The sequence below is a fragment of the Osmerus eperlanus genome, chromosome 22 (assembly GCF_963692335.1).
Source record: "Osmerus eperlanus chromosome 22, fOsmEpe2.1, whole genome shotgun sequence".
NCBI lineage: Eukaryota > Metazoa > Chordata > Actinopteri > Osmeriformes > Osmeridae > Osmerus > Osmerus eperlanus.
Genome location: NC_085039.1, coordinates 440,632 through 457,157, shown reverse-complemented (window position 1 = coordinate 457,157; position 16,526 = coordinate 440,632). Strand labels below are relative to the sequence as shown.

The window sequence follows — 16,526 nt, the reverse complement described above, 5'->3', positions numbered from 1 at the left end:
AAACATCAGGGAGGACTACCTTTTGTAGATACGAGCCTGCTGAAGATAGCCAACATCTCGGATTTCTTTAACCGAGCCTGTTATATTCGTCATTTGCCTGAGAAAGTGACCTCCGTTAGCCAGGCTAGTTTTGCCCTATCACTCGGTCAGGATATTTAATGTATCGGGGGTCAAGTGACTTTTGTGCATGGACAAATGAAACGTAAATGTACTTGACCAAAGGACAAGTGCCTCAAAAAGTTAATGTCAAGCCCTGAAATCCAGTGGCCAGAGATATATGATGACCTGATCGAAACTCCAAGTGTATTATACCCGGGAGAAGTTTGTCTTTTGCATCCGACATGCGCAGTTGAGCATGCTTGACAGTCGTGTGACGTAGGGTGCAAATTGGTCTATTTGGAGCATGCAATACATCCCCATGCATCACACCCAACCATTATGAAATCCAAGATGCTAGGTGCAAGACCAAGACAGCGCGGTGTAGATAAAAGCGTTACCTTTATTGTGTCACCCTTTACACTCTTTTCATAGCAGAGACTAAAATAACATGTGTACATATTTGAATAGTCATGTTGACTATCATGTAGTTGTACTGTAGCCTTTCACAACCAAGTCCTTGAGGTTTAATCATTGTGCACTACACATGCATAAAATGATACTATATAGTAGGGAAAGATTAAATAAAGATGCAGAACAAACTACTTGTTTCCAAGTTACATTTAATGACAACACATGAAGGGTATGAAGAGATTCTTATAGAGATTCTTGAAGACATTCTTAAATTGGAATACAGCTCCTATTGCATCGGTTGATTTTCCAAATCCTGTTGATAATGACATGTGCAGCACGCTCCCTTACAAATGCACTGCTTGAACTATGAGTATCGGTGTACCTCAGTAAATTAGAATATTGTGGAAAAGTTTGTTTATTTTGATTAGTAAATTCAAAAGTTGAAACTCATATATTATACAGATGCATTACACACACAGTGAAATACTTCAAGCGTTCATTTTAATTTTGATGATTCTGACTTTCATCTAATGAAATCCCCAAATTCAGTATGTCAGAAAATTCGAATATTACACAAGACCAATAAACCTAAGGATTTTTAATACAGAAATGTCAGCCGACTGGAAAGTATGTTCATATAGGCATTCAATACTTGGTCTGGGTTCCTTTAGCATTAATAATTGCATCAATATGGCATGGAGGCGATCAGCCTGTGGCACTGCTGATGTGTTATGGAAGCCCAGGTTGCTTTGATAGCGGCCTTCAGCTCGTCTGCACTGTTGGGTCTGGTGTCTCTCATCTTCCTCTTGACAATACTCATAGATTCTCTATGGGTTCAGGTCAGGCGAATTTGCTGACCAATCAAGCACTGTGATACCATGGTCATTAAACCAGGTTCTGGTACGTCCTGCTGGAAAATGAAATCAGCATCTCCATAAAGCTTGTCAATGGAAGGAAGCATAAAGTGGTCTAAAATGTCCTGGTAGACGGCTGCATTGACTTTGGACTTGATAAAACTGTGGACCTACACCAGCAAATTACATGGCTCCGCAAATCATCACTTGGAAACTTCAAACTGGACTTCAAGCATTGAAGGATTCTGTGCCTCTCCACTTTTCCTCCAGACTCTGGGACTTTTATTTCCAAGTGAAATGCAACATTTACTTTAATCTGAAAAGAGGATCTTGGACCACTGAGCAAGTCCTTTTCTCCTTCGCCTGGGTAAGACGCTTCTGACGTTATCTCTGGTTCAGGAGTGGCTTGACACGAGGAATGCGACAGTTGCAGCCCATGTCCTGGATACATCTGTGCGTGGTGGCTTTTGATGCACTGACTCCAGCCTCAGTCCACTCCTTGTGAATTTCCCCCAAATTCTTGAATGACCGTTGCTTCACAATCCTCTCAAGGCTGCTGTTATTCCTGTTGCTTGTGCACCTTTTTCTACCACAATTTTCCCTTCCACTCAACTTTCTATTAATATGCTTGGATACAGCACTTTGGGAACAGCCAGCGTCTTTAGCAATGACTTTTAGTGGCTTACCCTCCTTGTGGAGGGTGTCAATGATTGTCTTCAGGACAGCAGTCTTCCCCATGACTGTGTAGCCTACTGAACCAGACTTAGAGACCATTTAAAGGCTTAGGAAACCGTTACAGGAGATAATCAGCTGATTAGAGTAGGACATCATGAGTCTACAATATTTAACTTTTTCAGTCAAATGTTCTAGGATACTGAAATTTGGGTTTTCATTAGCTGTAAGCCATAATCATCCAAATTAAAAGAAATAAACACTTCAAATGTTTCACTCTGTGTGTAATGCCTCTGTATAATATATGAGTTTCACCTTTTGAATTTACTTATCGAAATAAACCAACTTTTCCATGATATTCTAATTTACTGAGATTCACCTGTGTCGGTCTAACTGCAGAGTATTACAGTAGTATAACCATGCTTCTAAACTAGACCGCACCATTTCAATGATATGCAATCTACATAATGTATTTGTGACCTAGTGCTAGGGAAGTTACCCGGCTACTTATGTAATGTTACAACACTGGATTAAAATTAAAATGATTAGAGCTACGTCTACATTCATTTACACAAGTTCCTTAGTTTGACCCGTCTGACACACTCGTCGCTGCTAGCTAGAGCTTGCTAAATTGATCAGAATTTGTGGTTGCCGTGTAGGCTACACTTCAAAATATCCTCATATCATCTGACCAGATATCAATAGTCTGATCAACTGAGTTTTTATTAGGCTATAAGTGCATTGATGACGTTGTACAGCAAATGAATGTCAGAACTTTTCCAAACCAGAAGCCATGGGTGAATGGAGAAGTGTCTTCAGCACTCAAAGCCCGTACAGCAGCCTATCATTCTGGAGACCTATGTGAGTACAAAATAGCCCGATATGAACTCAGAAAAACCATCAAGCTGGCAAAGAGACAGTACAGAGAGAAAGTGAAGTCTTATTACACAGGATCCAACACCAGAGACATGTGGAGTGGGTTGAAGACTATCACAGATTATAAAGGAAAGAGCCATCAAGCAGAGGTCTCTGTTTCTCTTGCAGAAGAGCTGAACACCTTTCATGCTTGATTTGAGTCTCACACCAGGTCAGAGGTACTGCTGGAGAAAGACAGCTGCCCTCTCCAGGTATCTGTGACTGATGTGTGTGTAACAGACTTGGTCTTGCAAGCTCCGTCAGAGGTATACGGGCCACTGTCCGCTCCGACCAGGAGTCAAACCGACCACCTCTGACTTCCCAAGCGCCACCACTACCAACTACGCCAACGAAAAGCTAGCAATTCTTTGACGTGGGTGGCCTGTTACATAATTGAGGAGTGAGTTTCACCACACACATGTGCAAGTCATTCAGGAGAGTGAATGTGTATAAAGCTCCAGGACCTGACAACATCCCTGGCCGTGTTCTCAAGGCCTGTGCTCCTGAACTGGCAGAGGTGTTCACTGACATCTTTAACCTCTCCCTGTCCCAGTCTGTCATCCCCAATAGCTTCAAGAGGGCCACCATCATCCCAGTCCCTAAGAAACCATCTGTGAGCTGTCTCAATGATTACCACCCTGTCGCACTCACCTCTGTTGTGATGAAATGTTTTGAGAGGTTAATCAAAGACCACATTACATCCTGCCTGTCACCTGCATTAGACCCACTCCAGTTTGCATATAGGCCGAACAGGTCTACAGATGATGCTGTAGCTTTGGCCTTGAACACTGCTCTCTCTCACCTGGATCCGAACAACACGTACGTGCGGATGCTCTTCATCGACTTAAGCTCTGCCTTTAACACCATAGTACCATCCAGGCTCATCATGAAACTACAAAACCTGAACATCAGTCCCTCCATGTGCAGCTGGATATTGAACTTCCTGACAGACAGGCCACAGGCAGTACGTACGGTGGCCCTGAAGTGCAAATCACAACCACTAACATGAGTGCATCCCCCAAATGAAAACACTCCCCCCAAATACGAGTCAACTCCACCCAAATAATATACTACTCCGTGAAAACGGAGTAGTATATTTTGGCTTTAACAGGGAGGACAAACGTTCTGCTCGCAATGTAATCACAACGGAGAGTTCCAAGCGTCAACAAATGCAAAACTGAACGTTTTGCTCATTTAACATTATGATAATAAACACAATAGTGAGATGTAATGTACAGTAGGCCTACGATGTACGCTGATATTATTATAAAATTTTATTTTTCGGAAACAGTAATTCATTTCACGATAGATAGAGCTAATGTAGACTCACGGTGTTCCGTACACAACTTTTACTCACGGTGTTCCGTACACGTCACATAAAACACGCCAGCCAATAAAAAATACTTCCTGGCAAAATGTGTAATCGATACTGTTACAAAGTTAATTTTCTCCCGCTTCCAGCAAAGTCAAATTGACATCAGTTGGACTTCTCCTGTCAACAAGAGCACAGTACGTAGCCAAGCTCCGCCTACCGTTGAATCATTGGCTTTAAAAATGGTGCCGGGAGAGGAATTTGCATAGCAATTAGCTAGGTGGAGCCATATCTCCGTAAGGGAAACTGCTCTCTAAGCCTTGTTTTATCAACTTACAAATGTCTACATTAAACAAAAACATATTAAAGTATGTTTTGACATATCAATTCATACAATTTTGTTGTTTTAAAATGACTTTTTACAGTCTTGATTACGCGATGGTTTAATGCTAGAATCACGGCATGAAAATTGACTGTCATGACGCGTCTTTTTTGAGCGAAACCAATATAAACGTATTACTATTTATTGAATTACGTCAAACTGATCTTAATTTATTTAATGCCAATGTATTCCTTTACAATCATTATCAAAACTACCCAATAAGACAATTTATTTAAAAAAAATTACCTCAGGAAACCTTAACTGTCATGTTGCGTCTTATGCAGCCGCAACCTAAAATCATTTGACTGAACACTACTGTTAGGACGTGATATTTCTCTTACTTCAAATAAAATTACTGAACAGTTATTACTTATGCGATAGTCAACCTTATTTAATATATTATGAAATAGAAAACAGGTACAGTAGGGTCTAATACTGTGTGGCGCTCCCTTTGACTCCAGTGGTGGCACTCCTGCTTTGTCAGGACGGGGTTCAAATCCCTGTGGTGTCTTTTGCCTTTATTAGTAGACTTAACATGATCAATATATATGATCCTCAATATACTGTATTATAGCCTAACCGTGGTGCACCAGCAAAAACAATATCTAGAAGAACTCGAGCTTCATCTATTATTCCACAAATGATAATGCAAGTTTAATAGGCAGCTGCACTGCTCGTCGGAATCACACACATATCTAATGCAACTGTAAGTAGTTGCGCCTGTGAATTGTTGGTCTCAGTTTAATCTCTCCGCTCAATCTCTCTGAGCAGAGAGATTGAGGCGAGAACTCCGATTTATTATACCAACATTCTCAGATTGCTCTCCTGTCTGTGTCCCTTGTCAGGACATGTGAAGCACTAGGTCTGGTCCCCTGGTGTTCTCCACCACCATCCACACGTGTGTTCACAATGTGTGAGATAGGCCTAAAAATAAAGGATTGTCGTTTTCTTTGTCTATTTCTACAGCTATGACATCAAAAGAGTCCAAGAGGAGGAGGACCTACATCCCTCAGGAGATGGAGGTAAGGGTGGCAGAGGTGAGGGGGGGGGAGGAGTGTGAGGGAAGTGGCCAAGGAAAGTGGCATGCCTGCCACAACCCTCCAGGATTGGGTGACTGGTAAGTACACCCATGGGCCCCACACCAACCTGGCCATCACTCCGGATGAGGAAGAGGAGCTAATCAGGTACTCCCTGTGGATGGCAGACCATGGGTGGCCTTTGAGCCGGGCCACCATAAAGGTGTACGCGCTGGAGATGGTCAGAGCCTCAGGGAGGGCATCTCTCCTTAATCTGGAGCGGGGCCTGAGCGATAACTGGTGGTCATGGTTCCGGGCTCGCCACCCGGAGCTGTCTACCAGGATCCCCAGCCATATCAACAGGGCCAGGGTATTTGCGGCCACGGAAGAAGCCATCGATGGCTTTTTTGATCTATACGAGCCAATCTTCCAACAGCACGGCTTCCACATGAAACCGCACTTGGTTTACAATGCCGATGAGACGGGGTTTGGGGACAAACCCAAGTCCAGGGAGCGGGTGCTTGCGCCGAAAGGCAAAAAGCACATATACAGGCAGCAAGTCACCACCCGGGAGCACATCACTGTGCACTGCTGCATCAGTGCTGCAGGGGCAGACATACCCCCCTTTGTCATCTTCACTGGCTGCCTCCCAAGTGCTCCATATGCCCTGGAAGGTCCCCCTGGTGCCATCTATGGCAGGTCCGAAAAGGGCTATATGGACAGTGGCCTGTGGCTGAAGTGACTAGGCCACTTTATCAAACATGCCCCCCCAGAGAGGCCTCTGCTCCTTGTGGCGGACCACAAGGAGCAGCGGACCCCACAAGAACAGGGAAGCCATCCGGTTCTGCAGGGAGAACATGGTGGTGGTTGTGTGCCTCCCTGCGCACACCACTCACGTGATGCAGCCGCTGGATGTGGGGGTGATTGGTCCTCTGAAGAGGATTTTTGACCGGGATGCTGCCCGCCTTGGCCTGGTGAGGGGGGATGTTTTTTTGGGGGGGGAAAAAAGTTTCCCCCCTCCTTAAGGAGGCTTGGCCTAAGGCTGCCAAGCCTGAGAACATCAGGGCAGCCTTCAGGAGGACAGGCCTCTTCCCCTGCAACAGGGGAGGGTATGATAAGACCCAGCTGACCAAAGTCAGACCTGCACCCACCACGGCGACCACCACCGGCCCAGCCCCCTCCACGGCGACCACCACCAGCCCAGCCCCCTCCACGGCGACCACCACCGGCCCAGCCCCGTCCACGGCGACCACCACCGGCCCAGCCCCCACCACGGCGACCACCACCGGCCCAGCCCCCTCCACCGGCCCAGCCCCGGCCCAGCCCCTTGCTGCCCAACCTGCACCTGCCATCGACCTGCTCAATCCAATCCTTTGGTGAGAGCAGGTCTGGTCTCAGCCAAGTGGGGAGACATTTTAATGCCCGCAGTGATGGCCAACCGCCAAGACCAGCGGCTACCAGTTGAAGGCAGGGCTCCAATTGATTTACAATTCTATATGTATGTGTAGGATATGTAGTTATGCTAGTTTGAGACCACAATAACTATGGAAATAAAGAGTGAATGCAATTATGGAGGGCGGCTTTGTCCACATATAATTTGTCCATTTCACAACACCTTGTATTTCTAATGCTGAGAAGTAGCCTAGCCTAAGGAATAACTTGTCCCGCTACAATAGTTGATGGATAGCCAATGGTAATCTCACGCCAAACTTTTGAGAAATATTGAGAACCCTGTGACGGACGCCAACTTTCCACCAGCTTTCATTTTGACACTCATATTCAAGGTAAGGGGTAACCTCTAGAATCACAGGAGCTTCCACTGTGTGCCCATAAAGTATCCCTGAAAACCTGTGTGCTAGCGAATAACTGATACAACCACACAAATACTATCTCCTATTACAACTTTCTTGCGATGAAAGAAAGTGTAATGTGTTGCCTTTCAGAAGCAAAAGCAAATCTAAGTGACTTATTTGGTTATTACAATAATGGGCAATTAGAATGGTCCGTAATATACATACTTAATGTAATTTATATGGATAGTATAATATATATTAGGTTATTATACATATTATTATCATCCATATAATAGTATCCATATTATACATATGCATATTGTGTATATTATATTATGAGTATAAACACATATAAGTTTCTTATGTGTCTAACAAGTGTCTTTAAATGTTTTATCGTTGTGGTTGTCAGTTAAAAATGTTTCTATCTGTTGGACCCCTGGTGGAAAGAAGCAAACGTTACACCATGAGTTAAATAATATCGGAAAACGGAACACCGTGAGCTAGTCATGATCAGAGCCATAGAAAAAGAGAGTTGCGACACGCTTTGATCTCGCCGACACGTGATCACGTGGTTCATGTAGCTCGCTGTAGTTCCAAAAAACCCCACTGCTGTCAACCGGTTTGAATGGTTTTCAATGAAGCTGGCCAACGGAAGTCACTTTCTCAGGAAAATGATTAATGAAACAGGCTCGGTTAAATAAATCAGATATTCTGGCTATCTTCAGCAGACTCGTAAATACAAAAGGCAGTCCTCCCTGACGTGTTTGGTGTAGAATGGAGTGAAATACAACATTGTGAACACTCACTGCCAGTCAAACACAGGAAAAAAGCTAGAGCTTTTTTGTCACGTGGTTCCGGTAGCTTGCTGTAGTTAAACAAAACTCCCACTGCTGTCAACCTGTTCGAATGGTTTTCGGCGGGACAGACAGCAGGTTCCATGTACCTTGTGGCCATTGGTTTTTCTAATTTGCAACCCGTGTTGACAAACGCAAAATAGGGCCGTAATATCGTTTTGTCACTTTAGTAAATCGAACACACATTTAATGAAATGGCTTGTTTCTGGTTGTTTCGTTTTTTTTTAAATAATGAAATAACCATATAACACAAATGGTATAACGAGCCATTAATAGTTGTTTTGATTATTCCATATCCTTTATGCTGATATCTGCAAAAGATGAAAAATAGGCTCGTAATATCGATTTGTCCATTTCGGAAGTCAGAACCAGTTGATGGGGAAATGCGTGGTATGCATTTAGCAGACGCTCTTATCCAGAGCGACTTACAGTAAGTACAGGGACATTCTGTATCCGTTGTTTTGTTGGGTGTGCTCAAGCCTTCGGCGAGAGCACAACCTTTGTTCTCTCACATATATATTATTATTATTTTTATTTCTTTTTGCCCCCCTAAAACTCAGTCAATATTTGGCCTACATAGACAACGTAGGTGTCAAAAGTTTCGTCTTGGTAGCGATTGAGTTGCTTCTATTGGAATTTACGTTCCGTTGCATGGTTTAGGCTGAAGTTAAGTTTTTGTGGCGAAAAGTGAAGCTAACGGTGGCTAATTTGCTAGCCACAGTCACTGACGTTACTAACGTCACTACGTCACTAACGTCACGAAAACACGCGTGACTACCTTTGGCAGAACATTCGTTTCGCATCTGATAACTTGGGGGATAGCTAGGCTAACTATAGCTTTACTGCAAGGCAGCTGCAGAAACGCCACAAGCAAAGAGGCCAGGGTGATAACTATTTACTCATTTTACTTTGTGATATGACACACAATTGTGATGTGTAATGTGCAGTATAAGCTGATATTATTAAGGAAGTACATCTACTTTCGGAAACAGTAGTCTACTATTTCACTGAAGTATTAGCATCATGACATTAGCCTGTGTTGCCCGGGCAACACATACTACAGTGGTCTATGATGTAGCGTTATCTGTTTTCAATCGTTAAAATAAACATTCCTCACATATACATTTTCGTTGTAGGATTTATTCTGACATTAGTAAACGTTTTGTTGGTGAAATTTCCATTACCTGTGGTTTCAAACCAGTGTAGCTCACTGCAACGCTGTAGCTTACGCGAGACACACGACAAAAACATCTAACTTACACAGCTGTTTAGGAAGTCAAACGGCGACAGAACATGTTCGGCACTCCCCTTACTTAAATCAAAAGTCTATCTAACTACTAACCTGAACTTCATTGCCACAGCCTAAACGTTGTCCATCTGTTCATGAAAATAATTAATTTCAGCCTAAACCGTACAACGGAACGTTAAATCCAATTCAACCAACGCAATCGCTACCAAGACGAACACAGCAGTAGTCTAGTACTGTACTGTAGTAGTACAATTTACCGGGGCAGCTTCTCCACACAGGGCTATATCGCACTTGGCGTTGTTACTGACAATGGTCGCTACCAGTGAGCTTTTTATGAATGAGCGATTTTCCACTAAATAAATGTCAAGCTTATTTACGTTTTGGGGGGCATATTTTCAGTTAGCAGATGGTACTGTTTGAATCGCGATTCCATCTTCTACTGCCGGGTAACGTCGTAGAATAATCTTCAAAGGGGGTTTCTTATTAATGAATGAATGCAATGAGTAGGCTACATGCCTGAAAATATCACGAGAAGGGAAACACTTAAAATGACGTTTAAGTCATAGAGATTAGGTCAATTTTTACACCGGTCTGCCAAATTTATTCGTTTTGATTCAACGATGAGGCTGCCTCTTGCAGGGGAAATGAGAAGACATCTATTTCATTCTACACTTCACTCGTATTTTCAGTTGTAAATGAGCAGCAAAAAAAAATGCTTTTAAATCTATGTAATCTTTATAAATAATAAGTATGCATTTTTATATAAAATATACAGAAATATCAGTTGTAAAAATGTCATTCAAAAACGGACCCCTGTGCAACCGACGCAAGCAAGCACACCCTACAATTTCCCCAGAAATTGTACCCTCTCTAGTTATTATTATTTTTATTGGGTGTGCTCAAGCCTTCGGCGAGAGCACAACCTTTGTTCTCTCACATATATATTATTATTATTATTATTATTATTATATTATTATTATTATTTTTATTTCTTTTTGCCCCCCTAAAACTCAGTCAATATTTGGCCTACATAGACAACGTAGGTGTCAAAAGTTTCGTCTTGGTAGCGATTGAGTTGCTTCTATTGGAATTTACGTTCCGTTGTATGGTTTAAGTGGAAATTAAGTTTTTGTGGCGAAAAGTGAAGCTAACGGTGGCTAATTTGCTAGCCACAGTCACTGACGTTACTAACGTCACTAACTCACTAACGTCACGAAAACTCGCGTGACAACCTCTAGCAGAACATTAGTTTAGCAGCTCGTTAACTTCTGGGAGATAGCTAAGCTAACTACTTTACTGCAAGGCAGCTGCAGAAACGCCACAAGCAAAGAGGCCAGGGTGATAACTATTTACTAATTTTACTTTGTGATATGACACACAATTGTGATGTGTAATGTACAATATAAGCTGATATTATTAAGGAAGTACATCTACTTTCGGAAACAGTAGTTTACTATTTCACTGAAGTATTAGCATCATGACATTAGCCTCTGTTGCCCGGGCAACACATAACAGTGGTCTATGATGCATCTGTTTTCAATCGTTAAAATAAACATTCCTCACATATACATTTTCGTTGTAGGATTTATTCTGACATTAGTAAACGATTTGTTGGTGAAATTACCATTACCTGTGGTTTCAAACCAGTGTAGCTCACTGCAACGCTGTAGCCTACGCGAGACACTACAAAAACATCTACACAGCTGTTTAGAAAGTCAAACGGCAACAGAACATGTTCGGCACTCCCCTTACTTAAATCAAAAGTCTATCTAACTACTAACCTGAACTTAATTGCCACAGCCTAAACGTTGTCCATCTGTTCATGAAAATAATTAATTTCAGCCTAAACCGTACAACGGAACGTTAAATCCAATTCAACCAACGCAATCGCTACCAAGACGAACACAGCAGTAGTCTAGTACTGTACTGTAGTAGTACAATTTACCGGGGCAGCTTCTCCACACAGGGCTATATCGCACTTGGCGTTGTTACTGACAATGGTCGCTACCAGTGAGCTTTTTATGAATGAGCGATTTTCCACTAAATAAATGTCAAGCTTATTTACGTTTTGGGGGGCATATTTTCAGTTAGCAGATGGTACTGTTTGAATCGCGATTCCATCTTCTACTGCCGGGTAACGTCGTAGAATAATCTTCAAAGGGGGTTCTTTATTAATGAATGAATGCAATGAGTAGGCTACATGCCTGAAAATATCACGAGAAGGGAAACACTTAAAATGACGTTTAAGTCAGAGATTAGGTCAATTTTTACACCGGTCTGCCAAATTTATTCGTTTTGATTCAACGATGAGGCTGCCTCTTGCAGGGGAAATGAGAAGACATCTATTTCATTCTACACTTCACTCGTATTTTCAGTTGTAAATGAGCAGCATTTTTGTCTGTTTTTTTTAAAATCTATTTAATCTTTATAAATAATAAGTATGCATTTTCATATAAAATATACAGAAATCAGTTGTAAAAATGTCATTCAAAAACGGACCCCTGTGCAACCGACGCAAGCAAGCACACCCTACAATTTCCCCAGAAATTGTACCCTCTCTAGTTTCATTTTGGAATAACGGAATAACCATATAACACAAATGGTATTACGAGCCATTTACTCGTTTGTTTGATTATTCCTTATCCTTTATGCTGGTATCTGCAAAAAATGAAAAATAGCCTCGTAATATCGTTTTGTCGATTTTGGATGTCAGAACCAGATTATGGGGAAAGGCTTGGTTTCCGTTGTTTTGTTTTATTTTGGAATTACGGAATATCCATATAACACAAACGGTATAACGAGCCATTTACTCATTTGTTTGATCGGCCGTATTATGCATACTGGCACAAGTGAAAAAGAGAGAGAGGGGGAGAAATGTGAAACTATTGGGGGTGTTATTACTTGCGAACACCAGAGGGCAGCAACGACTAGCTTTAAAAAAAAAAATCCTGTGATCTGAAGGCCTACAATCTTGACGACATGGCAGCAGGTTCTTTAGTAGAAGACACACACACCAAACTGAAGGCACATGTTGACCGCGTTTGCTAGTTGCTACTTAGTTAATAAATCTTCGATGAACACAAGTTTCTTTAATATATATTAGAAACATTACAAGACGGGGCTCCAGTGTGTGTTCAAACAAGGCCAAAAGTGCCAGACGGTATCAATCACACCCGTGCAAGTAACACTCCACGCCCCAACCCTCCCTCCCCCCACCTAAATTACGCTTTCAGTTCTGTTGTACGTCTTAATGAAGTGCATTGAGGCAATCATAGTAAGAAAGTTGAGGTCATGTGGGCTACCTTTGCAGTTTACATAGACACACAACTGACAGAGGCACTGTTGTGGATACTTTTTTCAAAGTTCTGATCATATTCCAAATTCAACTTCTTACAAATTACACCCCTGAACTTTTAAAACAGATCTATTGGCCTACTACAATTGTAAATATCCTATGACTTCCAATTGGGCCTTGATGCAATGCCATCGAATAGTTTCTGCTGTTTCTGCCACGTTTTTGGGGACTAACCAGGGACCAAACCAGTAACTTGTGCCCAGTTCCTCTATTCTGCCCTACTACATGTGTTTTCCAACGCCAGTTGCAATCAACCCTGGGTTATAGCCCTTCACCATTGCATGGTGCCATTCATTCTTCACAGGTCACACCCATCAAGTCAAAGTGAATAGTAACTGGTCCAACTCCATGTCCAAGCCCATGGTATCTGTGGAGGAATACAGTCATCACACTTGTCAAACCCTCCCCACACAAGTCCAATGACTTAATAACTTTCGTGTAAGCCCATACTATAGCAGTTTGCAGACATACAACACAGATGAGACTCAGGAGAGTGAATTAGAGATAATGGTAATGGGAGGGTGTTGCACTTTTCTGCTATATTGTTTATAGTACTTCATACAAGTGTAGTGCTTCACATAATAAAGACAATATGATGGCATTACATGAGTGTTGTGTGTTTGTTTGACAAATGTATGTATCATAGAAACCTCACAAAGGTTCCTGGACGCTGGTCACAAATAAATTCAACACCTTCAGTACTGTGTTGCGGGTAGAATATTACTACATATACAGGCTACTACAAATACGTGATGAGTAGCCTACATTCGGGTAGTGTCTACGGTAAGTTGATTCAGAAGAACCAAAACAACATGTTGCCTGAAGGCCAACGTAGTTAATAAATTTGTGACTGAATTCCTTCCATACCCATGTGCTTCAGTAGCTCGCGATGTAATGCAAAGGATTGCAACGATGGATGTGTTTTTGCTCGTGGGATCGAATCCCACTCGAATCTTTTATTTTCTTAGCTTCCATTTATTATGGCGTGAATGGCTGTAATGTAGTAATCATTACATTTGTTCAGAATATAAAATTATGAAATGAATTGATTTCAAAAGATATAGCGAAGAAACACTCAGCCATAGGCTACACGAAATCGTATACGAAACGAATGTTTCCATGTTGTGTTACGCGTATTTTGATCGTATTGTCTGGGATAGCAGCGACGTTAGTATGAATTTTTAATATGTGGTGTCAGAAGGAGCTTTGATGTCGGGGTAAATACGGCTATTGCCTCGGAACAAACCCCAAATACGTGATTAGTAGCCTACATTCGGGTAGTGTCTATGGTAACCAGTTGTTCCAGAAGAAGCCAACTCAAGATGTTACCTGAAGGCCAAGGTGGTTACTAAGTACGTAACTGATTTGAGTAATTTCCATGAGCTAGAATAGCTCGTGGTGTAAAGCAATGGCCTTTGGTATATTTAAGCAATAAGGTACTCGAGGCAGTACTTTATCGCCAATAAAGTACGTGTTCAAGGGTGTTGTTAGCAAACCCTGGAACACGTACTTTATTGGCGATAAAGTACTGCCTCGAGTACCTTATTGCTTTTATAATACGGTTGCCAGCAAAATTATAAATAGTAAATAAATAGTAAGCTGCCTTTCAGCACAAAATAGTTATAGACAACAAACATTGTGTATCGCATTTCAGTAGCCGAGAGAAAATAGTCCCTGTAAACAGTGGCTGTTGCTATGCAACGGACAAACAGCATTGTGAACTTCACGTTTGTTAGCCTAGCTAGCTAGCTAGATCTCGCAATTGACTTTGCTCATTTCATAAAAGCTGCCTTTAAAATAACAACAATGACAATGGGACACTTTCAATAAAATAATATTTATTTTAAACATTAGGTCTAAACATGTTACGGTTTGCTTATATTGATTTGGATATTTCCACTAATTGTGCATCCATGGAAAACGTTTCTCATGTCCCCTTCGTCTCTGATGACATCGCTTTCGACCACTCTTGCTCACTCTTGCTCTCTCATCTTCGGCTAACCACTCATCAAAAGTTCTTCCCCCCAAAAGATCGAAGTTAACATGAAACATGTTTGCTTACTGTTAATCTTGAAATGACAACAAAATGACAACCAAGTGACAACGAAAATTACCAATGACAACCAAAAATGTAACCGTTATTTTGAGTACGCACTAATATGGAACGCTCCATTTTAAGGCAAATGTAAACAGGCGTACTGTAAACACCTGTACACCTACAGTACTTTATGCTCAATAAAGCACACCCCGTGACTCACTCTCAACCAATCTGAATGCTTGATTTCAACCACCCGTATTATAATACGTGTTTTGCTCTAGTGCGATCGAATCCCACTTCATGCGAGCCTGCAAATGTTTTATTTTGTCTCCATTTATTTTGTCGTGAATGGTAATGTAGTGCGTACGTAGCTTATACTTTCATATTCGCCGCAGCAAATATGAGAACCGACTTGAAAATAGCCAGTAATATGTTTGTGAATTTGTGACGAATCTGGTGATAGAGGCAGACTGATAGGTGCACGCACCGCTGGGAAACCAGTTAGTTCGGAAACCAGTAGGGACACAACACCGGCAACTACGATGCTATCAGATCAGCTGTAGCCTTATTTTTGACCGTTGCAGGCTCATTTAAAGTCGCTATACGTCCGAGTTTGTACGGAACACCGTGAGTCTACGGACAACTGTTACTAGTAGCTCTACATAACATCCATTCACAAAATAAATGGGACTCACTACATTCAGATTGTAACTGTATCTGTTTACGACCCCAATTTTGACAAGGCATCTGGGTCTGACTGTGCAACATCAAAAAATATTATAATCAACTGTAGTTATTATATCGAACCTGCTCGGTGAATCTTGATTTCAGGTTGAATGACAATGTCCAACAACCGTTGCAGTCGCGCGCTCTCCTCCTTCGAACGAGAAATCTCCTCTTCAAACTCGGCAAACGCATTTTCAGCTGCCCTAAATATCTCAAAAACTGCCGTTGTTAATCGCTCAGTGATAAAATCCCTGAACACCTCTAGTTTGGACATTTTGATGGTGAAGAACTCGAATAGTTTACGAAATTGTAGCTCGAGCAAGTTAGCTTTTTTCTTCAAGCTCTTTCTAGCCGGATGTAAACAACTCAAGCTGTTCCGGTGATCAGTTCACCGACTTCTTCGAACCTTCGCGCCATCTGCTGTGGTGGAGTTTGATCATTCGAGCCTGTTTAACCCTTGTGTTATCTTCGGGTCATTCTGACCCATCAGTCATTGTGACCCACTGTCGTATTGCGACAAATTTACCTCATACAAAAACAAAGTGAAGCATTTTCTTTTAACTGTCGGGCTGTCTCAGACCCCCCACATTGCAATGGTTAAAAGAAAATTATTTTTATTTGTTTTTGTATTGGGTGAAATTGGGTAAACACAACGATGGTTCGTTGTGAACCTTTGGGTCATGTGACCCGAAGGCAGCACGAGGGTTAAGGCAATAGTATGAACCTGCAGAGCCGGAGACCCGGAGAGCTGCAGTTTCAGGACCGTAGTTTCAGGACCGCAGTTCTAGGACCCTCGTTTTATCTGACAGCGCCACCTAGCGAATTGGATGACGAAATATACTATTGAGTA

General features: G+C 42.0%; 1 protein-coding gene across 2 annotated transcripts in view; it reads right to left on the bottom strand.

Moving 5' to 3' along the window:
- Nucleotides 1–16,021, bottom strand: part of LOC134008507 (zinc finger protein OZF-like) — a 64,402-nt gene extending 48,381 nt beyond the window's left edge. For both annotated transcript variants that reach the window (XM_062447920.1, XM_062447918.1), the window contains exon 1: nt 15,758–16,021. In XM_062447920.1, the coding sequence (XP_062303904.1) occupies nt 15,758–15,950 (193 nt within the window). In that variant the 5' untranslated portion in view covers nt 15,951–16,021. The remainder of the gene's footprint in view (nt 1–15,757) is intronic.
- Between the last annotated feature and the right edge of the window lie 505 nt (nt 16,022–16,526).